This window comes from Fistularia commersonii, chromosome 31 (assembly GCF_037954325.1).
Source record: "Fistularia commersonii isolate RoL2024-O1a breed Wild chromosome 31, RoL_Fcom_v1.0, whole genome shotgun sequence".
Lineage (NCBI taxonomy): Eukaryota > Metazoa > Chordata > Actinopteri > Syngnathiformes > Fistulariidae > Fistularia > Fistularia commersonii.
Window position 1 is genome coordinate 7,077,501 of NC_141314.1, and position 25,011 is coordinate 7,102,511.

General features: G+C 50.1%; 1 protein-coding gene across 1 annotated transcript in view; it reads right to left on the reverse strand.

Moving 5' to 3' along the window:
- The window catches only part of aff2 (AF4/FMR2 family, member 2), a 136,018-nt gene that overhangs the window by 85,899 nt on the left and 25,108 nt on the right, over positions 1-25,011 (reverse strand). The window contains exons 2-4 of the mRNA XM_086139315.1: positions 4,980-5,100; positions 637-1,279; positions 1-286 (exon numbers count right to left, since the gene is read on the reverse strand). The exon at positions 1-286 is cut by the window's left edge and continues 133 nt beyond it. Of these exons, the coding sequence (XP_085995441.1) occupies positions 1-286; positions 637-1,279; positions 4,980-5,100 (1,050 nt within the window). The remainder of the gene's footprint in view (positions 287-636; positions 1,280-4,979; positions 5,101-25,011) is intronic.

Consider the following 25,011-nt stretch of genomic DNA (forward strand, 5'->3'; position numbering starts at 1 on the left):
GCCTGGTCCTGGCCGTCCATCGGGCGGACGTACGCCGTCGGCTTCTGCTGAACCGCTACGGGCTTTCCTGTGAGGCCGCCGGGCGGGAAGGAAGCGGTGGGCGTGGTTAGACCGGGTATGGGTGTCGTCAGCACCGACGTGGAAGCCAGCGGGGACGAGGACGTGGAGAAGTGAGAGCTCGTCTCGTTGTCGAACGGGGAGGCTTTAAAATGTCCGCCGTTTTCGGCATTGGAGGAAGACTTACAGCCGCCGGCATCCATGGCGGAGGAACGGAAGTTACCAGCATCTGTCGATAAGAAGAACATCAGAAGCTTCTAGAAACAAGAAATGGCGTTCCAGGATGGAGGAACGTGAATACCGACACCTTCCTTCGATCGTCGGTAGGTTGACCGACATAAGGGTAAACTGAGAGCAGCTATAAAACAACAGGTCTTATCCAGCCACCTCTGTGATTCTAGTATTTTCCAGCATGCTAAGCTAGGCTAATTGAAAGCTACTCTCTAAGAGAATAAAGAGAATGCACCAGAAACTGCCACCGCTGTTTGATGCTCTCACGAATAAGACCTTCTAATCTAAGGCTGTGGGACGATTAAGGGATGATCTTATCTTATCTTATCTTATCTTATCTTATGTTACCTGGGATAGGGAGGGCTTTGGGTGGGTGGGAGGAGATCCTTCTGCTGGAGGAGCCCGAGGAAGAGGAGGAGGACGAGGACGAAGATGAGGGGCTCAGGTCTCCCTTCAGCCCGAGTTCGTCCTTCAGCGAGCTGAAGAGCTCCTCGTGACGCTGCATTTGCTGCTCCTCGAACAAAGACATCTTGGTCCTGGCGGCGGGAGGCGGACCCTGGCCCAGGACGTGGCCTCCGCCGGGGGCGCTCTGTCCGTGACCCCCTCGCGTCCAGTCCGCCGAGCTCCGGGACTTCTTGGAGCTCTGATGCGGCGCCGGTTGGGCGGCGGCGGCGGCGGCGGGAGGCTGCATGGCGACCGAAGACGAGGAGGAGACGCTTCCCACGTTCCCAGGCCTCTTCTCGCCGCCGCCCTCCAGACCTCCTCCCTCGCCGGGGCCCGCTCTCAGGCTCTCGCCGAAGAGGTGGCAGTCCGCCGCAGATCTCTCGGCGGCGGAGCTGCTCGGCGTTTGCGCATTGCTGCCGGCACCGCTGCTCTTGGGGATCCCCACCAGGTGGCTCTGGTTTGAATGGCTGGTCAGCAGGTCCTTCATCTCCTCGTAGGAGCCCAGCGTGTTCTGGACGCGGTTGGCCAACGCATCGCCTTTATTGGTCTGCAAGAAATGAAAAGGAGCGAGAGAGTTAGTGAGAGAGAGAGAGAGAGAGAGAGGACAAGAGAGGAGAATTAATGAAGCATCCCATTTCTCCATTTTTCTGCATTTAATGAAAATCCCTTTTCAAACAGAACGAGTGGAGATGAACCCCGGACCAGGCATCAGGACCAGATGATTAATCAAACCCACGCCGTCCGTCAGAGGGTCCGGTCTGGGTTGGAGCGCCGAAATGAACGGCGCGGGACTGAAGATCAGCCCGAAACCCAACACCGATACACGATAGCGTAGCACCTTCAGCCGAGACACGTTCCTCAGAAGAGCCCGGGAGCACCTTTTGTGTCCATCATGGACGGGCGCTTTAATTACGAAGCTACATGATTTCATCTCCTGACATTTGTAAAAGGCCAAGACCAATCAGCAGGTGTTACATCACTTTTTCTTTTTAATTTGGCTTCAGATTGTCTTCTGATGGGACGTCTCCTCCGCCTTCTGCCTGACATTTTCTGCTCCACATCGCGTCCCAGGTGCAATCATCGGCCTGGAATCCAATCAGGCGAATAAGATGAACACGTGATTTCACCATTTCACTGGACAAATTCTTTATCTGCCGGATGCATTTATCGTCCGGAGCAGGAGGGTTGATGATGAGGGGAAAACACGAACGGAGGAACGGATCCTTCCCGGCTTCGTCGTTTTCATTCGTCGTCGTCACAATTGACCGATACCTGGTGATGAACCCCAAAGGATTAGCGGCTTATACTAAACCAATAATTGTCGACCAGTTTACTAACCACTGCGCTCGTTCAAATCGCTCATAATTTATGACTTTATTTCTTGTCACCAACCAAGTGATGGAGTAAGGCTGCACGGGAGGTAGATGATGACCACAGGACCAGGGTTCCCCTCCCATGAGGAACGGGGCTCACAGGAATCCCGCGTTGTGAATAAATCTTGCGTTTTGAGCTCATAACGTGAAGCTAAAGCCGCTTTGTGAAAGGCCGCGGGGATCCTGTCCTGTCGCGGATGCTACTTCTGCTTGCAGACGAGCCCGGCGAAACCTGCTTGCCGTCACCAGTAGAGAGGACACGAGTGGTAGAACAAAAATCCAACAGACCTGATCCTGATGTCAACTTGGAAACAGCAAAAACCGAGAAATGCTCAGGAACAAGGCAGTTTTTTGGTGCATTCAGACAGCAGAGGAACCGGGAACCATGGACTCCTAGAACCATCTTAGCTCCTAACCCCAAGCAGGGTCTTCTTACGGTTCCATCATAGGTGCTTGTCCATTAGCAGATGCTTCTTGCAGAGCGCCATGTGGTCACTGCTCAGATGTTTTCTTGGTCAAAATGGACAGAACCATTGAGAAAGGAAGCGACGAAGAGGTGCAAGCTCTTCTGTTCTGCTGCACCTCAGAGGAGTTTCACAGAGAAACCAGACCAGGATAAGTGTGGAGTTAGCTTACGGCTAACTAAGATCTTCACAGTGCAGGGAGAAGATAAAAACACTTCGACCATCTGATGATCCGTGGTTATTATTCCATGAACGCTGTGGCAGCTTCCACCACCATGGTGTCCGCGTCGCCCCCCCTCTTCTGCTCGGCCGGTTTGTTTTGGAGTGTGGAGCTGAAGGTGCACGTCACACCAGTGGTCCCTCACTGCCTGTGGGAAGGCAAAATTAAAAAGGTCCCCTGGGAGGAGGCTACTTCCTGGAACGGAATTAAACCTGGACACTTAGAACTCCTTTGTCCAGAAGCGTCTGATACTGAGGGGAACCGCAGGTCATCCCGGAGCGCCACATCAAAAAGGAAAGCCTGGAAACAACTTTAATCTGCCGGTGCCCTCACCTTCTTTGGCTCCTTCATCCTCACACTCTGAAGAAGCAGGGAAACCATTAAAAACTGTACACGTGCAGAATTGGGCCTTCTTCACAACTGAAGCATGAAAGAATGGGGTAAAAAAAAAAAAAACCTGCATTTAAATCATCTTAACAGATGATACTTCTTTGTGCGTATACACACACAGACACACACACACGTGCACGCGCGCTCGTGCACGCGAGCTACGCGACATGGTGAGCCAAAGTTAGCTGTGAATAAATTAGCCTCCCGTCTCTCTTCTCCATCTCCAGCTCATGAATAAAAGATCTGGTGGCTGAAGAGGAACAGAAAACACATTTACAGAGCGGCAAAATGGAAAACAGAGAAGGAGACGATGGCTGTGCATGTGTGTGTGTGTGTGTGTGTGCGTCCATGCATGTGTGTGTGTGAGTGTGCGTGCGCGAGCGTGTGAGTGAATAGATCACCCCAAATAGCTGCTAACAGCATAACGCTCTTTAACAGGATTAGAAAGGGGATTAGCTAATAGCTGACTGAGAGAATGAACAATGGGGGGAAAAGCAGACAGAAAGACACAGAGAGTGACGGACGCGTGGTGGAGAGACGGCAGGCTGATGGATGGAGGGATGAAAGCAAACGGGTGGAGGAGAACTTTTTAGAAATCCCACGTAATGATGACAGAGGGCAGACCAGAGCGAGAGGAGAAGCCGTCTGCTCAGTTCGGGTGGATAAATCAGAAGAAGAAAAAAGGTCAGAGGAGGGAGGAATCGTTTTTCAGGTTTCTGCAGCGAGACGGGGACCGGGAACAGGATGGACCGGGAAACAACGCTCAACGTGGAGGCTCCTGAAGGAGAGAGCTTCACTCGGACCGTTCTTCTTCTGGCGGGGAGCGGCCGATTGCTGCATCTTATAACATTCATTCATTCATTCATTCATTCCCTGCATCACTTATTCTCTGCAGGGGAGCTGCATCCTGGTCCATCCTGGACACACAACCGTTCACGCTCTCAAGTTGTGTTTCGGCTCGTGCACGTGACCTCGGTGACCCCCTCCTAGCGTGATAAGAAGGTCACCGCCGTCGCTGTGGAACAACCTGAGGACGAGGACGAGGATGTGTCTCTCCCGGCTCTGCACCTCCTCACCCATGGCCTTCACGTGCACCGTCAGGACTGTAGTCCCCCCGTCACACACACACATTTGAGTCCAAACACGCTCCTCCTGCGCAGGTGGATGCGTGCCGGAGAGACACCGCGGCTAAGCTAGCGCAAGACAAAGTACTTCACGCACCGACGCATCTTCTAAAGAAGTCTGGCACTGCAGAGACTCACCGAGATGTTCTGTCGGGGAGCCGGAGCCTCGGAGGGGAGGACGGGGAAAACATGGTTAGAGACTCTGATTGATTAGCTATAATAGGCTCTGATTGATTAGCTATTATAGGCTTTAGAGCATGGAATGGCGTGATGGAGAAACACTAATAACACATCAGCAGAATTGGCTCCTCTAAGGAGAAGACTTCAGCTAGGTCTGTAAAATGTATGAATGAGAGGGTGGACGCTTGTGTCCCTGTGACGGATCCGGGCTGAACCCGGCTCTATCGTCCGATCCCGGCTCCCGCTGCCCCGTAATGAATGAATGAATGAATGGATCATTTGCCGCTGCTACTTGATCAAATCTTCCAACGCTATCGGAGGAGTCGGGACGTAGGCTCACATTTCCCTTTGCCTCCTGGAGGCGGATGATGTTGGCAACTTTCACGCTGTGAACTTTCGGCAGGTCCCCACGGACCTGCATTGTTTGGCGTCAGAGAGCTGGAAGGATGTGGAATAACAATGTGAGCTCGTGTGTTCACATTAGCTTCTCTCTTACTTTATAAGGCTCCCCAAACAAGTTGAATCCGGTGGAGAAAAGGTCTTCGTCCTGTTGAACCTCCTGGTTCCTCCTCTCCCACTCTCTCCTCTTCAGGACGCTGCGCTCCGACTCCAGATGACTGGAAGGAGAGAGAAGAGCTTGTTAGCTTGGTAGCCACATGCAGCGGGCTTTCGTTTCAATTCCGCGGTGCACCACAACCAGCGGGGCTTCAAAAATGGAATTGCGAGAGTTCACGAGGACGAAGAACATCTCATCACCCTCTGCTCCTCTTCATCCCCGCGGCCCGGGTGAAGAGAGCAACACGGAAAAACTGACAGAGGCAGATTCATAATCTTTCCTCGAGCTGTTCATTCAGCGACGGGCGAAAAAGTGGGAACCACTCAATAATTAATAAAGTACAAGTTCAATAATCCATTCATCCGTTCATTATCTGCACCACTTCTCCAGCGTTTACGTTCAGACGGTCCCGGCTGTGATTGGCTGTGAGGCCGCCACATGACTTCATATAGAGACACCCTCCCATTCACCCTCCGATTCACACATCTGGACAATTTAAAGTCTACCAACGAACCTTCTGCACGTTTTTGGACTGTGGGAGGAACCTGGAGAAGAATGTGGAGGCATGGAACGCAACCAGGGACCTTCTGGCTGCAAAGCAGGAGGTCTAACCCAGGGGTTGGCAACCTTCACCACTCATCATTTGGACCACAGTAAAGAAAAGCCACAAAAGCCTTTTAAAATTAACACAGCATTTTTTGTGCCATTATGCTACGTGTAAACAAAATACGTGTTGCGTTTTTTAAATTAATGAACAACTGCAGAGAAAACGAAACTACATTTCTGCACGCAACAAAACATTTTGAACCGTGAAAAAAGGGTCAAAGGTTACTTTTAAGCATAATACTGAATGGCTATTCGAGTCCTTCTTGTATTTGTGAAAAAAAAAAAAAAAAAAAACTTAAATTATCTATCGGCAGCAAACCAAAACCGCCGTCCTCTCTCTCTGTCTGCTGTCATCCTTTTACTGGCGCGTGCAGTCGCTTATTTAGAACGACAAAAATATTTTAAACACGTTTTATTTAGATGTTAAAAGATCGCTATTATCTTCAAATTTTAAATTACATTTTAAAAATGAATGAACTAAAATGAAATACATTTTAATTAAATACTCGTTAATCATTTTCCAAAGCCACGGGCCGCATCGAGCTGCAAGCCGCATCGAAGGGACCAAACGTGGCTCCGGAGCCGAGCCTTGCCGACCCCTGATCTAATCCCTTCAACTCCGAGCACAAGTCGGAATTAATTTCTTTGTAAATGAATCAACATAGTTGGACCGCTACCGCACTGACACAATACCATGACTTCTAGAAAGTACTTGTACTTTTACATGAACCCATCGAGTGCGGCATCTGAGCGAAGGCGTACGTTTTCAAAGTCAGAGGGAAAAGCGAAGCGGAACTGAATTCTCTGTAACAAAGTTTTCGGCGAGCCCGTCTCCTCAGGCGGAGCCTCGGGCCGATTTCATCTGAGGCTCCGGAACAAACCGGCGACCCACCTCCACCTGAGGAGCACCGACCACGTACCCGCAGCTACGGCGGGGGAGGAACCGGGATACGAGGCCGGGGAGAAGGGGGAGGTCTTGGAAGGAATGATCGTAAGCGCCGCAGACGGCTTCCCTGCAGGGAGGAAAATGAGGAGGATGACGACTTGTGGTTCTGCAGAGACAGACATAAACAAAGTGGGGGGGGGACGTCGGAAACGGCGCGTTTAATTGCCGCGGCAGACGCTATGTCAGTCTGAGTGAGGTCATCGACCAGCGAGCGACGGATGACCCCATCTTCAGGTACCTCTCGTCGTGCGCCGCTATTATTCATCCCTGAAGTTAGTCAATAAAACCCTTTGCTGGCTGCGGATCGAGGCCTGGAAATCACCCGATGAGCAATAGTTTTTTTCCCCCTCTGGTTCTGTTTTTGCAGAGAAGGCAAGCTGGAGTCAAATACGATTCTGCCGCAAGAAGAAAGACGTGGCGTTTGTGGACTGACGGCTGCGCAACGACCAGCAACGAAAACGATCTGCTCCCTGTAAAGGCCCATTTATCCTAAGAGTTTAATCCCTTCCTGCGCATTTCTCCATTAGCAGGGCCACCACGCGTCCTGTGGGGGCAGTGCTGAGCAGTTTGCTCAACCAGCGAAAAGGAACGGACGAAAAAAAAACATGCTGTCGGTGGAACCAAGAAGAAGACCCCTCCGTCAACGTGACGCCACGTGTTTCACGGCTGGACAGGCCGCCGCCATCTACAGCGCCGACGTTCAACCCAACGCTAGACTCGGCACCGCCCTCTAGTGGACACGCTGCTTAACAACTACGGTGCTTCAAGAAACATAACAGGAGGTCAGCTGGAGCCCAGATGTGTGAATGACAGAGTGACTGGTTGCACGTCTCCACATGCGACCCCGTGATCAAAACTAGCAGGTTTCCCTGGAGGAGGCTATGTCCTGGAATAGAATGGAGCTGGGCATTTCTCAGAACTTTCCATTCTGAAAGTAACGTCATTGTTTTTAAGGTTTAGCAAACATGATGCCGCGTCATTGTTAAACTATACAGACGGGACCGTTTGTTTGGCGGACGTTTGCCGCTTTCAACGACCAGAGGAAGGACAGACGCGTCCATGTCTCATCACACCATCGCTGGCTGGTTGCTGTAAAAAGCTGCGTTCCATCTTTCATCATGGCGGATAAGACTCAGAGCTACAGACAGAGGAGGAAGAACGCTTCCAGGGTGATGCAAATGAGGCATATCGCTGTGTGTGTGTGTGTGTGCGTGTGTGTGCGTGTGTGTGTGTGTGTGTGTGTGTGTGTGTGTGTGTGTGTAGGATTCGAGAGCCTCAGGGTTTGCGATTGTTTTTCCTCAAATCATCGAACCCTCCGCTCACCCCGGCCTCCTGAACTTTCCTAAGAAGAAAATCTGCTGCCCGCCTCTCACAACTACAAAGCAGCATGTGTGTGTGTGTGTGTACACACCGTGCAAGATTGCGTGACCTTCTGACACCAAGAGAGCCACAGCGGTCCACCGCCGAGGATCAGACGGGCCGTCTAATTAGCCATCAACACAATTAAAGGAGACTCTCTCTCCTCTTCCTCACCTTCAACGCTCCCCAACAAAGATCTGCGAGTGAGCGAGTGTGTGTGTGTGATTGTGTGTGAGCAAGCGTGAGCGAGTGTGAATGAGTGTGTGTGTGTCGGTGGGGGGGCGCAGTCGCCTTTAGGAGGGGAGTAAAAATAACAGGATAATGAAAAAAGGGAGAGGATGGTGGGATGACAAGGGAGGAGTTAAACAAAGCGGCGGGAATCCCATGTTCAGTGATGGACAGGTGTGTGTGTGTGTGTGTGTGTGTGTGTGTGTGTGTTACAGCTGTGCATCAATGTGATCATTTGGCGCTGGAATCGCTAGTTGACACGGGCGTCATCTGTCACCGAAGACAGATAACTGACGTGACAGTCGCCGCGGCCGACACACAAACACACACACACACACACACACACTCCATGTGCTGTGGTCACACAGATCACTGTTCCTGCCTGTCACATGGCACACACACACACGCACACTCACACACACACCGGGTATCAAGTCAGACCAGGTAATTAACACATCCAGGATCTATCCCCGGAGCCGCCATCTGCACGCTGCTTCTCCAACGGGTCCTCCAACACCTTCAGCCAGCAGGTCCTCCTGGCTGAAGGCAGCCAAGAAGAACCTGGTGCTGAAACCAGGAGACCAGGTGATTGCAGCATCACAGAAATGCACATACATGTATATATAGATATGTATATACACACACATGTACATGTATATGTTCCTATAGCGTCAGGGTACAGGACACGCAGCCGCACACAATGCTACGCTAGCATGGAGGGTTTCCCGAACCGTGTAAGAAGATCTTCAGATCCTACGCTCTGATTGGATGGACCGTCTGACCAGAGATGGACGTAGAGGTGAACGGGTGGGGATTAGCAGCTGGCGTTCCGTCCACGCTGATATTTTCTGTCAATGGAAATGCAGCCACGGCAGCTTTCTTTTCCAGAAGTGTTAATTTGTGTGTGTGTGTGTGCATGTGTGTGTGTGTGTCTCCAAGTAATGCTGATAGCCAGAGTAAGCTCTGGGAATTAAATCTCAGCAGAGCTATGCTGCGCTCCCCTGATAACTAAATGCACTTTCTCCCACACACCCGCATGGACCGACACACACGTGCACACACACATGCACGTTTCAAATGCAGCCTCACCAGCTTCTCTTTTACTTTTGCAGCAGAGGATTTCAGAAACAGCGGGTCTGCACAACCACAGCGACTGCTACACGGGAGTCCCTTGAGCAAGGCATGATCTGCAGCCGCTCACTCAAGGAAAAGGGGGAGCGGGTGGGAGGGTGGATGCAGATCGAGAGATGATTTGAAAGATCCTGAGGTTTTTGAATGACTTCTGAAGCTGCTTCCAGACAGAGAAGTTCTAAAAAGTGTCCGGCTCCAGTTTGGTTCCAGGAAGTAGTTTCCCAAAAGGTAACCTTTTAGCTTAGCATTGCTGCAGGATGTGAGTGAAACCTCCGCTCCACCACTCCAAAACAAACCACAGCAGAGGAAGAAGATGACGTGGACACAATGGAGGAGGAAACTGCCACAGCGTTCATGGAATAATAATCATTAAATGGTTGGAGTGTTTTCATCCTCTCCCTGCACTGTGAAGAACCCTGTTAGCCGTTAGCTAACTCCACACTAATTCTGGTCCAAATGTAAATGTTCCTCTGCAAAACCCCTCTGAGGCATAAAAGGACAGAAGAGCTTAGACCTCTTAGTCGCTCCATTTCCAAGGTTCTGTCTATTTTGTCCCAAGAAAACATCTGACAAGTGACCGTGGGTGTTGAAAATGGTGCTCTGCTAGAAGTATCTTCATTCGCTCATTCATTCAGGTTCTCATACAGCACTGGGGCACTGAGGCCTATCCTGTGCTGTCATTGGGCGAGAGGCAGGTTTCCTGGGCCCATCGCCGGCCAATCACAAGGCCACTCATTCACTCCTCATGTTAAGGCGCTGCTGCTCTCAATCCCCATGTTATTGCCTTCTTAGAATAATTCTAAGTCAAGTTTTTCAGAAAACACAAAAACTGACATGTTGAATAAGAATTTGATTTGGGGCAAAAAAAATGTCAAAAACTGATTTGTGTGAAGATATGATATTTCATCTTAAAACAAATATCAAAAAAAGTCTAACCCTCACAGACGATGTTTTGATCCCTCTTTCCTGACAGAAGATGTCCCTTTCACACCGCTTTACACACACACACACACACACGCGCGCGCGCGCGCACACACAGCTTTTTGTTCATTCGTCTTAAAAGTGAAACAAAAAAACTGCTTGGTTTTGATTTCACTTGAAAAAAAGTTCCACCCACGTTGTGTGGGAGCGACACCTCCGCCGCCGCCGCCGTCCGGCTCCAGATGAACCTCCTGCTTCTGGAAAACACCACGCGGAGCTTTTCTTCTCACCTCGCACGGATCAACGGAGGGGCCTCCTCTCCTTTGTCTGTTTGATTTAACCTGCATTTAACCGGCCGGCTCAATTAGGAGCCATACCCTGAATGCATCTCCAGTGTGTGTGTGTGTGTGTGTGTGTGTTTGTGTGTGTGTATATGAGTTGGAGGAGGTGTTTTGGAATGACAGGGAGAAGTGAGGGGGGGATAATGAGAGGAGGAGGAGAAGGAGGGGGAAGGAGAGAGGAATAGCTGTCAGGCAGCAGACAAAAGCTTTGTTTGAAGTGTCAGCTCAGCGACACGTTGCGTGTTTGTGTGCGTGTGTGTGTGTGTGTGTTTCATTCACACGGCATTAGACATCAGAGGGTACATCAGCAGGCATTCCTGGATAGACAGCGAGGAGGAGGAAGAAGAAGAATGCCATCAACATGGAAATATATGGCTTTTGGGTTTCTGTATGCATGTGAGTGTGTGTGTTGGTGTGTGTGTGTGTGTGTGTGACACAGGAGCAGGCGTCCTAATGAGACGCCAGCTTCAGAAGGCAGTGTTTCCTCATGGCTTTTTGTTTCCACACACATCACACAGGGTGTTCGCCATTGACGGACAGATGAAGGGATGGAGAGCGAGGACGCCGCTGCTCTGTCTTCTTTTTTTTTATCTCAGCGGAGATGACAGCGACACACACACACACACACACACACACACACACACAGGAATCACACAATTTTAAAGCACTTCCATTCACATGTGCATGCACTTCCTGTTTGTCACGTTCCTTCAGGTCGAACCCGGATCCTTTATTTTCCTCAGATATGAATCAACCAATCAGAGGCAGCGACCCGTGGGACATCCTGGCGATCCTCCTGAGCAGAGGAGACACGCTGGGGTTGGCCTTGCTCTACTACTCTGCTCAAAGCTGCACAAGTTCAAGTGATTCATTGCAAAACATCCATTCATCACTTGCTGAGTCTCTCTACTGTGATTGGCCGAAAGTTGGGGTTCATACCTGGACCAATCACTGGGCCACTTCTAGAGACACAGAACCATTCTCCACCTCTGGACAATGTAGGGTCTCCATTGGACCTCCTGAGGAACCCCACGCATGCACGGAGAGAACATGGACACCTCATGGACCTTTGTGCTGCCAGGAGGAGATGCTAACCCCTGCGCCACCGTACTGCAGTTTGAAGGTCTATCAAATCCACATCTCCTGAATCCTTGTAATTGCAACCTTTTAACATGTAATTTAGCATTAGCCTTAAAAACGGATTCTCCTGACTTTAACTAATTACATCCAAGATTTGTGCACGTCCATAAAAACAGCGTCCTAAATTACATGCCTCTGTAAGTGCGGGTACTCCAGCCTCAGGAGCCCGAGGGAAAGAGGGAAAGTGGCAAGACGGTCCCAGCGAGCCAGCGGGGCCCCCGGGAGACTCTGGGGTTCCTCACATCCAAATTTATTCACCTATCATTGTCACTTTTACAGTTATGCTAACATATAACACAACGTGAAGCTCTGAAAAACAATTTTTAAGAGTGATCTGGGCTCATACGTTCATCTGCGGATGTCCCGCCCAGTGACCCTGAGTGCAGGATAGGCCCTGCAGACAATGAATGAATGAATGAAGGAATGAAGGAATGAAGGAATGGTCGAGCGGTAGAAAGCCCTGACCAGGTCAGGCCTCGGCAGAAGACCGCCCTTCTTCTCTTGAAGAAGCGGGTCAGGTTGTAAACGGATTTAAAGGGAGCAGCGAAGGGATTCTATTTATGGAGTTTCTAGATGAGCATCACTCAGTGGTTACCATGGCAGCCATGCAAAGGTGCAAATCTGCTCATGAGGAACTATTTGGGCTGTTCAAGGACACTTCCCCTGCGTCTGCAGGGAGTGGGGATAAAATCAATCACGCCGCAATTGCGAGCCGCCTCGGCTTCTCCCCGCCCCGGAAGAATACCGGAGGAACGGAGGTAGGAGGTTCACTTCTGCTGGGCTCCATACTGATGTGGACAGAAATACAAGTGACCTCTGTGAGATGCTGTGATAGATCAGGCCTCCATGGGCTCAAGGCTTTGAAAACGAACTCCTGAGTCCTGGAGAGACCTATGTCTCGCCTTCTACCTTCCTGCAAACCAACGGGCACTTTAAATGCTCTGGATGAGGAGTGACAGATGGAGATGTTTGGAGGAGCTGGACCTGAAATTCATCCTCTCAAAACATCTGCAGAGCTACGGCATTAAATACACCGTTCAAAAAAACAAACACTAAAATCATCACATCGTCAATCTGAATGAATGAAATATTCTTATCAGATACTTTGCACATACAGAAACATCCAATCACGCCTCATATATACATACCATCCCTCGCTGAAACGCAAGCTCACGAAATAAAAGTCAACGACAAGTCTGCAAGTCTGTCTTCAAAATAAAGTTAAAGCGTATCATCTGTACGTTCCTCCGTCTCCTCTCCGCTGAAGATCTGCCACCTGCCGTCAAACCGCTGAGGTTTCCAGCCCTTTGCGTACAAAAGGAACTCTTCAGATTCCACATCAACTTCAGGTGTTTTAAGACAAGAAGAGTTTGTATTAAAAGCGAAAACACACTCCGGGTTTAAACTCAGCCGCTAACCGCCTTAGCAAACCGCCGCGACCGCCATCAACCCGCGGCGCCTCCCGTCAACCCCCCCCTTTCAACATTTCCTTTTTTTTTTTTTTTCCCTGAGCCAGAAGCAAAATAGAATAAATAAATAAATAAGTAAAGATGAGAGTTGTGTCGCTGGGGTAACGCGGCGCGGCGGGGTCAAAGGTCACGTCCGCCGCCACCGCTGCGACTGGCGAGGAAAACTGACAGCGGCGCCGCCAGCCTGGGGAGGAAAACCAACAGCCGTGATTGGACGATTAGAGAGATTAGTGACAAGGGCTTTTTTATCTCATCGCTTTCATCGGATTCTGAGGGGGTTAATAATTTAACACACACACACACACACACACACGTACTCCTTACTTAATCCGCAGACTATTAGCTGATGAGAAAGAATTAATGCTCGGTAAATTAGTTAATTAGATAATGAATGAACGCACTTAACTACATCCTGTATTCTGTGAAATCAGAGCAGTCGGGGGGCAAATCATCAGATAACAGGTTGGGGGGGCAAAAGATGGTGGGCGGAGGAGGAAGAGGTATGCAGTAGCGTTAATGTTCTCTTCTGAATTAGATGATTTCTGGAACCTTGGAGTTAAAGCAAACACACACATGCACACACACACACACACATGCGCAGGGAGCGATAAGAAAACAATGTTGGACAGGCAGTTTATCATGAGGGCAGTAAGAGACAAAGAAAGATTAGGCTGCGTCGGCGAGCGCGCAGGAATAAACGCTTCTGAGTGTGTGTGCGTGCGTGTGTGTCTCCGGAAAAAGATAATATGTCGCAAAATAATGGTTTTTTTTCCATGATGTTAAAATACACACGTGTGTGTGCGTGCACGGCGGGAAAACACTGCCTCTTCCTGGCCGTAGCCGATGACATTAAGCCGGCTAATATCTATATCGAATCATTCTTAGGCCCTAATCTCCTCGGCACGGCACAAGTATGTATGTATACTTTGAATATATGTGCACAAGTGTGTCCACGTGCACGTCGCCGTGCTCATTTCCATCGTTTAAGGCGGTTTATATGTTAATGAGATCTGCCATGTAGAACATAACAGCCCCACTAATGTAATCACAGCCATTATCACGCTTCTCATCTCAGACGTTATCGCTGGTGTCATGTGCTCGTCAGTGCGGTGGGGGGGGGCAGGACGCCGCCGCCGCCGCCGCCGTCTTCGCGATTCACCATCAAGGAACAAAACCATTGTGGAGACGGAATTGATGCTAACGGCGTGTAATCCCTCCCCACGTTTGAATCGCCTTCATATTTGTAAACAGACAAGGCTTTTACTTTTTAGATGTTTGTTTCCGTGTGACGGAAGCAGAACGGAGAGCTCAGTGAAAACGGGAGGCTGAAAGCTCGCAAGTTGGATCATCTTTGTAAAACCAGATACTTTCCCAGCAGGAAGCTGAAGAGTGGCAGAAAATGGTATTTCCAAGGTGTGTGTGTGTGTGTGGAACGGATCCATGAAGATGATTCATGACGGAACATCAGCCTGAACCCGTGAAGAAACGGCATCACCGGATGACAGCCGGTAGACCTATCTGGCAGCTTCTGGAGATATTTGACATACGAGTATCGGTGGTGAAAAGCAGATGTGATCACGGAGAAGAGCAGAAGGAGTGAGTGGATCTCAAACATCACCTTCTTCATGCAAAGCTTCTGTGCACCTGCTTTGACCTGAGGAACATTCTTCTAGTCAACACATGATGAATAAGAGGAGGAAGAGCAGAGAGGACGTTTGGGACGGGAGGAGGACAGGAAGTTGGTTGTTGTAGATTCTACAACAACCAACTTCCTGTCCTCTTCCGACAGCCAATCACCTGTTTCCATCTACATTAAATATAGATGGAAACAGGTGATTGGCTGTCGGGATCCCTGAAAGGGGCAGCCCAGAGGAGAAGATCCGTAGAGGACCGTTTTTGGAAATGCCCTGTCTCATCACTCTGAAATACAACTTCTTGCCTCATAGCGAGTTCATTGATTCACTCATTCATTCATTATCTACACCGCTTATCCTGCAGACAGGGTGGCGTGGACTGGAGCCTGTGATTGGACGAGAGGCGGGGTTCACCCTAGACTGGCCAATCACAGTCACATATAGAGACATGCAACCATTCACCCTCTCATTTACGCGTCTGGATGATGCAGGGTCTCCAGTGAAGCTCCAGTGAAGCGCATGTGTCTGGACTTTGTGAGGAACCCTGAGAACCCTGAGGAACCCCACACTGACACGGAGAGAACATGGAGACTCCAGACTGGAGGGAACCTATGGGAATCCAACCAGGGACCTTCTGGCTGTGGAGTTACAGAGGAACCCGGGGGACGTAAACACATCCCCTGTTGACATGAACCTTCACCTCCAGCTTCATGAATCCGGTACATCTCCCACCGAACGCCGGCTCACTCACACCCCGGGGCGGTTCTTCACAGCACCGAGCCGTCTGACCGTACCTCAGGACACCCTTCTGGTCCTGAACTACCTGTTGTAGCCGCAGAGGACCGACAGCTCGGTCGCGGGGAAGAAATAACGAGCGGGTTAAAGTCAATTATCCCCCTTCAGCGCCGGGAATGAACTATCCTGCTGTTCCTGCATGACCCCCTCCACTCGGCTGCAGCAATCTGCCCGTCCTGCTTTCCTCCAAACACTCCTCCACCCCAACCCCCTCCGTCTGAGCAAGTCTGTATGCCTTTGCCTGCCAGCATGAACAAGCTGTACTGGGCACACACTGATAAACACATACACACACACACACACACACACACACACGTATGCAACCATGCACTGCGCACATGCTTCTCCTCCCGCTGATCTTGCGCTCAAACAAAGTGGTGTGTGTGTGTGTGTGTGTGTGTGTGTGTGTGTGTGTGTGTGTGTGTGTGTGTGTCTGAAAGGAAAAAAAAGATAATACAATTTTTTGGGACTCCGGCAGCTTTACCTCTTCTTCTATGTTGCTATGGTAACAGGCTCTGGACCAGGGAGTGAGAGCAAGAAAGATGGATAGAGAGAGACCCCCAAGGACACACACACACACATACCCGCACGCACACACACACACACACACACACACACACACACATCCATGCACACACACACACACACACACCAAACATGCTTCCACACCACCACCACCTTCTTCTCTCTCCTTCAGACAAAGCCTTTCCCTGCTAATTATCCGGGCTGGAACACGAAGGGTTAACGGCTGCTCGGCGGCGGCGTCTGCACCACAGAGATTCTCCCTGCGGCCGTTTGGGCTCGGCTGCAATCGCTGCACCCTTTTCTGTGGGACGGAGTGAACGGCGAGAACACTGCGCGGCGTTCCGTCGTCGTATCGTACGTGGACAATTAGATTCTAGCCAATCACCTGTCGGGTGGCAATATCAGGGCTTTTGATTGGGATATTATTTGATTGGGATATTATTAAGCCTGATGTTCATTAATTCATTCTTTCATTATCTACCGTTTACCGTGCAGTCAGGGTCACGGGGATACTGGAGCCTTTCCCAGCTGCGATTGGGCGAGAGACGAGGTTCACCCTGGACCAATTGCAGGGACGCATACAGAGACATCCAACCGTCCACCCTCTCGTTCACACGTCTGGTCAGCGTTGGGCCTCCAGTGAAGCTCCTGAATGGGTTTGGACTGTGGGAGGAACCCGGAGAACCCTGAGGAACCCCACGCAGACACAGGGAGAACATGGAGACTCCACACAGGGAGGAACCCTGTGAGAATCCAACCAGGGACCTTCTGGAGCTCACCGATGCACCAGCTGCTTTCATTCATTAAATGGTAAATGGTTTCCAGTTGTAGCAGAGCACCTCAAAGCACTTTACAATTGACGGCATTCACTCACACACACACACACACACACGCACAAACACACACACACACAGATGGCAGCAGAGCATTTAACCCCAGTCTATTTACTGATATTTATTCCTTTATGAAAATGCTATCGCTAGCCATTCAAGTCTTATTCCTGCCAGTCGGTTTGTGTTGCAGCACTAATGAACCGGCAGCTTTAACATCTTCTGCGGTCAACGTCTGGTTGGAGGTCGCATCCAGACCCGGAGATCCAGAGAACCTGCAGGTATGAGCGGTGTAATCTCCCGATTTACCCCCCGCTGAGAGAAGCCCTGTGAACATCTTGTTTATGGTTGTGTACAAGCCTGGTTTACAAGGGCTGGATGGAAACCCTAAGCTAATGCGGCGGATCCCCTCGGCCGCAGATCGCTTTCAGTGAACACCACGCGGTGTATCACTATCGGACCCATCTGCACGGAGGAGCCCTCTGGACGGTGCACCATCAACAGATAACGCAGTTTACTTGGCATGCAGATGGCAGCAGGATAGCGGAGCGGCCAGATGTTCTCCTGTCAAACCATCTGATGACACTGGAATTCTGACGATATAATCCAGGACAGAAAGAGGGGGGTTGTAGTTTTAGCCACCGCAAACTGCCCCTGGATTGGACGGAGGTAGGTGAGGCGCTAAAACTGACAGGTTTAGCTGCTTTTAAGGTGTAAAATTAATCATTTCAGGTCTGATGAAGAAGTAGCAGAGACTGCGTTGGCCGCTTTTGATAAAAATGGCCGAACATCCATTAATAACTGGCTGTTGATTAATAACTTGTCATTCACACGTCCACTAGGCTTGGCTCAAACTCACTCGGACCGACTGGGGTTTAATTGAAAATGCAAATTAAATTTTGCCTGAAAAATCTGACTTCAGATGTTACAGTCCAACATCGGAATTGAATGGACAGAGTATCGGCCCCCCCAAGGACCTTCGGGAGTTAAAAATATGTTTTCTGGAAAAGGGTGAATTTGGTTTGTTGCAAATAATTAGTTCTTGTCATAAGGACGGTCTGTCTGATGGACATTTGATGTTCAATTCAAGTTGACATGAATTGGGGAAGTCATGCTCCGTGAGATGGTCAGTGGTGTCCGTTATATTTGCTTTTCTCTTGCTAATTCTCTAGCATCCAGAAAAATCATCTGTATTTCCTGGACATTCGGCTCCTCAAAGTGACGTATTTTCCTCAGAACCTCTGATTTCAACCCACCATCACGCACATTTTTTCCCTAAACTAAAGTGATTATATTAACATTGCATTTTAAATGAAAAAGCATCTGGAGCCACGCCTTGTTGCCGGGGCGTCTGCGTCGGCTGCCACTCGCCGTGAAACGCCGCGCATGATTAAATCTGCATTCGGCGTCTGTCAGAGCGGCGCCATATTTGAGCCCAATACACTGCAAGAGACGCCGTCTGTCCTCGCTGCGCATCCATCAGCTGGGTTCCTGTCATCCGCACTCGCAAATCCATCCCACGCCAGAGCCACCACAGCAGATCAACTCCGGAGCGTCTTTTTCTTTATCATCCCGACCAAAAATATATACTGCGCGATGCCTTCGCTCCCCGGGTTCGGAGAAAAACCGCAGGAACCCCAGAATGCTTCTTTTGGTGACATGAAGCAGAAGGAGGAGACCGCTCCGAGCATTAGGTGTTCGCTTTGAAGGCTTAAACCAACGGTGAGGCCGAGCAGATGGGCCCACGGCCGGGCCGGGCCGAGCCCCGCGGTTCATCTCGCCGAAATATTGGAGGGTACGAGTCTCGGAGGAGCGAATTCCTCGTCTTTGATTCTTTTCCTTTCTTTGTCTGCCTGGAGCACAGCGCCTGACAGGGCGGCCATTGTTTTCTAGGTCAGCTCTCCCTACATGGCAGGACGTGAAGGCCACCCACATACCTGGCTGCTGCAACCTGGGGTGGGTGGGAGGGGTGATGTTTGGAGAAGCCTCGCTCCTCAGCTGATGCAAACAGACAAGGACTTTGTGTTCTGTCGGCGTTAAGATGTCAGACGGGACCCGGAGTCTGTTTTCAGCCCGGCTCGTTCGGCGATGTGGCAGAACACACTGACGCCGGAGGAGCAGTTTGTCGGTATGCTGGACAGACGCCGGCCTCCCGGTCCGAGGCGTCCCCGGGGGGGCGAGGACCGTTATCTCAGCTTGCCCGGATCAGGGCTAGGACTAAAGAATGCCGCTGATGTCTCCTCAGGAGGAGACTCTGGCTTTAAAATGCTGATACTTGAACTTGAAGTCGGTCAATAACAGCAGAATCTCCATTTCCCCTCATGTACCGTATGTCTCAAGTAGGGGTTTGAGGTCCATTCATGAATCTTAAAGCTTCAGAGAAACAAATCCACGGTTTGTTTCCGACAACATTAGCCGAGAGTCTGTTGAGCACGACGGACGTTTCACCGTCAACATGTTGTCAGTCACAGAGTGAATGCAAACAAACCCTGGCAGTTGCTCACTGGACTCAAAGCTTCTAGACCAGAGTGGACCGGTTTGGAAAAACGGCGGAAACTCTCCAGACAGAAGGAGCCAGGGATCGAACCGCCAACCTCCTAGTTGGCTACGGCCGATGACAGCAAGCTGTCAATCGGTGACGGCAGGTTCTGAGCCCAGGGCTGCTGCGGCACGGTCAACTTTCACCGCTGTTAACTTGTTGCTCTTTCATGGGGCCCAGAGGAAACACCTTTTACTCAGTGAAGTCCACAAACAAAGTGAAAAGGGATTTACAGAGACAGCGACCCATGAGCCTGGAGAGACTCAACACCAATTGATTGAGATTTTCTGAGCGCCAGAAGGCGCAGAGACACAAAGAGGTGTTTTGGACATTGCACCTGAGATCGCAGGGGTTCACAGGGACACGGGTGGGCGGTCAAGTAGCCCGAACTGACATCTCACACGGAGAAGAGGCTTTGACTCGGGTTTTCCCAGCATCAGAGGACGTAAGAGAAGACTAAAGACCGAAGCGTCTCCGAATTACATTTGTCTTTGGACTCCCTGCAAGCAGCAGAAACTTTGATTGTTCATTATTTCATTCGCTATCTATTAAGTCATCCTGCAGGCAGTAGCACGGGGCTGTGGACTTTCCCATCTCTGGACCAATCACAGAGCTACATACAGAGACATGCAACCAGTCAGCCTCTCTTTCATACATCTGGACAATTTAGAGTCTCCAATGGACCTCCTACATGTGTTTGGACAGATGGAGGAACCAGGAGAACCCTGAGGAAGAACATGGAGACTCCACATAGAACGGCGCCCTGTGGGAAACCAACCCAGGGCCTTCAAGCTGTGAGCAGGAGTTTCTCTGCTCCACCATAGTGCCACCACTGTGTTTAGCTTTCTCAAAATAGTGAACCACTTGCACTATATCGAACTGATGTGAAAGGACGAAGATTGCACACCAACAAAGACCAACAACCAACAGCCAGAGAAGGACAGAGAAATGAAGACAACCATCAACAAGACCCCAACTGTCAGCGTAACTTTTGGAATATTCATATTCTTATGATTGAAATTAGCTTGACGCAAGGTTATAAAATCATTTAGCAAAAACACCACTAATCCCGACGTTGCCAAACGCCAGATTTCACACCGGGGGAAGGAGAATTGAATTAGCGGCGCGTGAAAATACGCAGTGAATGAGCTGTTTATGCATGAACACGTGGGAGGCGGCGTCGATGTCGGCCTTTGTGCTCGTCTCCCCTGTATTTAGAGTAGCGCTAACAAGTTGACCTGGTTTGTGCTCGTCTCTCCTCGGGAGGTACGAGCCCCCAGGGGGCCCACTATTGTTTTTGATCAGGTTTTTTATCCTTATTATTCTCCTCCTGACGTCGTCTTGTTTCCCCCATCGTTGCAAGAAAAATGCTTGGAAATGATGATAATCGCCCAACGGTGGTGCTACGAAACGGGAGCCCAAGAACCATCACCAAACGTAAGGTTCCTTGTGTGTTTAAGGCCTTCTGTGGACAGTCCCTAAACCGTCTCCACCAAAATAGATTTCCCTCTTAATAATTAACACGCCGTGCCATCCATCAGCGCCGCCATTAAAATCCATTTATTTCATTTTCTCTAAGTGAGATGGATTGATGGTGCGGTTGCCACGTAGCCATTCGTTATCAGATAGGACGGAGCTGATCAATCAGCAAACGGGGGCGCGCCGACTCGCGTGAAACCAAGATGAATCATTGTTTCGAGATTGTAAACAAGGAGGCAGCTCGGGGGGTGGGAGGGGACACCAGAACATCAGAGATGGCTTCAGACGGGGGGACCGGGGAAGTAAAAAAGTATTTGCATTTGTACCCGGAGTACAAAGGTTGGTAGAAATCGAAGCAGAATCCATTATATAAACATCTAATACAAACATGGCGCCGGCCCACCTGACTCACCCCCTCGCACCAGCCCAGCCTGACCCTGGGCACTGACGCTCACATTATGGATCTTCACAAGGGAGTGAAGTAGGGCCGGATGGTGTTGGACAGGCATGGAAGGTCCGGTGTTTCGGAAGATGAGGGTAGATTCTCCTGCAATCAGGAGCCCCCTGCCCTGTTTATACCCCGATGGCTTTCTGGATGTCCGCCTACACAAGGACGGCATTTGCGGTGCCTCAAGATGATACTGGAGAGGTAATTCAGGGGGGAAAGGTTTGAAAATGCCTTTGTCACCATGGAGACAGGGAAAAGGCAACACTTTAAAAAAACAGTCATGCCCACTACCCAGTTGGCAGTCCATTGCCAACTGGGTAGATCACAACAACAATAGCTGACTCCGATGTCCTCCTGAGTACTCCAGAATACTCCAAAGTACTCGCACTTGGGCTGCCATGACTCCCAGTCTGCAACCTATTGGCACTGGCCCTCATTGTAGTTTGGGGTCGCTTTGAGCAGTCGTTCTTAATTGTTGGTCCATTCTAATCCTTGCCAATTACTTGCCAATGTTATGTTTATGCTCATTGTGGTAGCCCTGTTGTTATGGCAACAGAGACTGAAAGTACTCCTATGAATGCATGTGTTTTAGGGCATTGCAAAATCACAGCGCTTCCCGCTGGCCCGGCATGTGTACTACAGCCTCTCGGCTGAGTCCTACGGTCTGGTGTGCAGTGGGATCGTCCCACGACATCCCCGTCTACACGTGGAACTGTCTGAAAACGACAACCCGGAATAAAACAGCGTAAACGGCCGCCAATTGGACGGCCGCCTATAGAGACATACAACCATTCGCCCTCTCATACACATTTCTGGACAAGTTAGAGTCTCCAGTGAACCTCCTGCATCTTTTCGAACCAACCGCCCAATCAACCCATGAAGATCCTGTGGATCCTGTTACAGTGTCAGCTAATGTTCTTTGCTAATGTTAGCTTTGACGGACAAATAAAGCTAATCGTACCGATGTCTGACTGATCCGTGCCCATTTTGATGTAACAGCATTTAAAGCTACTATTTTAATCCTTTGTAAAAGTACCAAACCCCTGCGAGCCGTTTCAAGCGCTCCAAAGCTTCTTAAGGATAAATTAAAATTCTTCTGCCATGAAGTACAAGGATATGAGGCAGGGAGCTGACGAACATGTGGACAAGAATCCAGTGCATCCATGGTTGGAACTTATTAATAACCTATCATCCAAACCGCGAGCCAAAATCCATTTTAATGAATTTTGATGTGAACCACGATTTCCCAGCCTTTATAAAGCAGGGAGAGAGACCTTGAACTGGACCTCAATTTACACCTGGTTCTTGTCGCTCGCCGGCGCCAGCGCTTTGTATTTCATCCAGATATGAGAAGCTAATTTTGAGCCCGACACGCCGAAAGGCGCAAGGACATTTTCTGATTAAATAAAGCAGATACCGGGGTGGAAAAGGGCACCGGCACAGCAGGAGACAAAATGATGATTCAGAAGTTACCAGGAAGTTGCGCTCCGCTAGAAACACAAATCTTTTTTTTTGGTCGTTAACCGCTACAAGGAGGTCAGACCGGGAAGGAAATCAGCCAGGCCCGCTTCAAACCCATACAAAAGGGGTTTCTTTGAAACTCCTAGAGGCGCCCTGGACTCTCTCTCATTGATCAGGTTGGCTCGATCTACCACAGCATCTTCCCAGGGTCCACCATTGCTATTTCTTTTATGAATATTAAAGCGAAGAGCTTATCCTTTCAGCGATTAGCATGTAGATGCTGGCGGTACTTTGAAATAATTTGTGCCTGTCCCTCCCGATCCTCATACCGACCCTCATGTCCTTGTCCTCCTGGTCCAGGCAGACAGACGCCCACACCGACCTTGGATCTTGCACAAAAGCAGCGTTTCCGTGCCACCGTCTCCAAGCGCTCGGTCCCGGAGTGGATGTTGGGTGTGGCGCAGGAGGTAGAGCCAACGTCTTTGGATTCCTGGTTCAATTTCCGGCTCCTCCTATTGTGTCAAAGTGTTGTTGAACAAGATACTGAGTCCCTAACTGCTCCCCTGGCGCTGGTGGATGGCAGCCTACTGCTCACGGTTCATCCATGATGGGTTAATTGCAGAGAATGAATTTCCCCATGAGAGATTAATACAGGATAAATTATTGTTTCTGTTGATCATCTATGGTCCACACCCGCTGTACGAGGAAGGTGTCCTCAGACAGATTTGAAGCCGTAGAAAGAACATCTGACTGGACTAAAGTTTTTAATGTTTACCTTTACGCACCTTGATGAGTCCTGATGCATACGCCGTTATGGAAAGTATCTCCCATCTTGTGTGTGTGTGAATGCTGAAACTAGGACTAAGGAGTTGTCTCCCCCCAACCCCCCCACGCACACACACACATACTGTACACCAAAAGCCAAGGTGTTATTTACCCGCCGCTGGAGAAAGTCCTGAGACGCCTTCTAAAATGGCTCTGATGAATCGCCCCGTCCGTCGGGCTCATCCGTCATTATTAGTGTGTGCGAGCCAAACTTAATGAAACTGAAATACAGCGGACCATCAGATACACAAAGGAGCGCCTCCGGATCAATACACACTTGTGTGGTTGCACATGCACGGACACGCGAGATGCAAATGCACACACACATGCGATCCGACGCAGACCAGACTCAGACACTTAGGGTATCGATCGTGCTTGCTGTTAGCCATTTTCTCTCCCGGTTGTCGGGGCGGAGTGCGGGGATAAAGGTTGCAGACCGTCCCGGCCGAGCCGGTGTCATCTATCAGCGAGCTAATGAGGCTCAGCTACGGTTTGTTTTTTAGCATTAGCAATGATTCAAATTGTGCCCGGTACGCCTCCCCTCCCATTAAACGGGGCACTTCTAATCACCACAAGTGCATCCAGGCTTAATGCCCGGCCCTCTTTGTCTGTACTGTGTTTAAATTCCAGAGATCATGTTAATTGTGATCACTTTGAAGACGGCATTGTTCACTTCAGCCGCTCGAAGCCGTTGTGGCCACCATTGCGGGGACTCGAGTAGAACAATCGCACCTGTTGTGAAACGATTCTTAATAAAAGGTCGAATGAGACAAAAGGCGTCAGACTTTTATTACGCTTTTCCTCCTTCCTTCGAAGGCACTAATGGAGCTTCACGCAGCTGCTCACTGTTTTGTACCGCGAGGGCCATTGTTGAACGTCTCTGATCTCGTGGAGTTAATTCATTTATTCCTTTCTACAAAAAAGGAGCACAAGAAGCCAACTTTCACGTACAGTGTGAGAGGGGCGGCTGCGTCTCAGCCGGCGGAGCGAGCCGTCCCTCCAATCAGAAAGCTAGCTCCTCCTGCCCAAGCGCCAAAGTGTCCTCGGGCAAGACGCGGAACCCACGGTAGCTCCCGATGGCCTGATTAGCACCTCGCATTGCAGCTTGGCCACCGTCGGTGTGTGACGACGAAAGAACGAGTTCTACCCAACTGCCATCAGACTCCTGAACCGCTAACCGGAGTCAATAGCCATGTCTGCACTCTCCATCCAGCAGAGCCGGCGCTGCACTCGAGTGTTCATGCCACTTAACTGTCTTTGTGAGCTGTACTTTTAAAGCCGCGGTCGACTTTAAC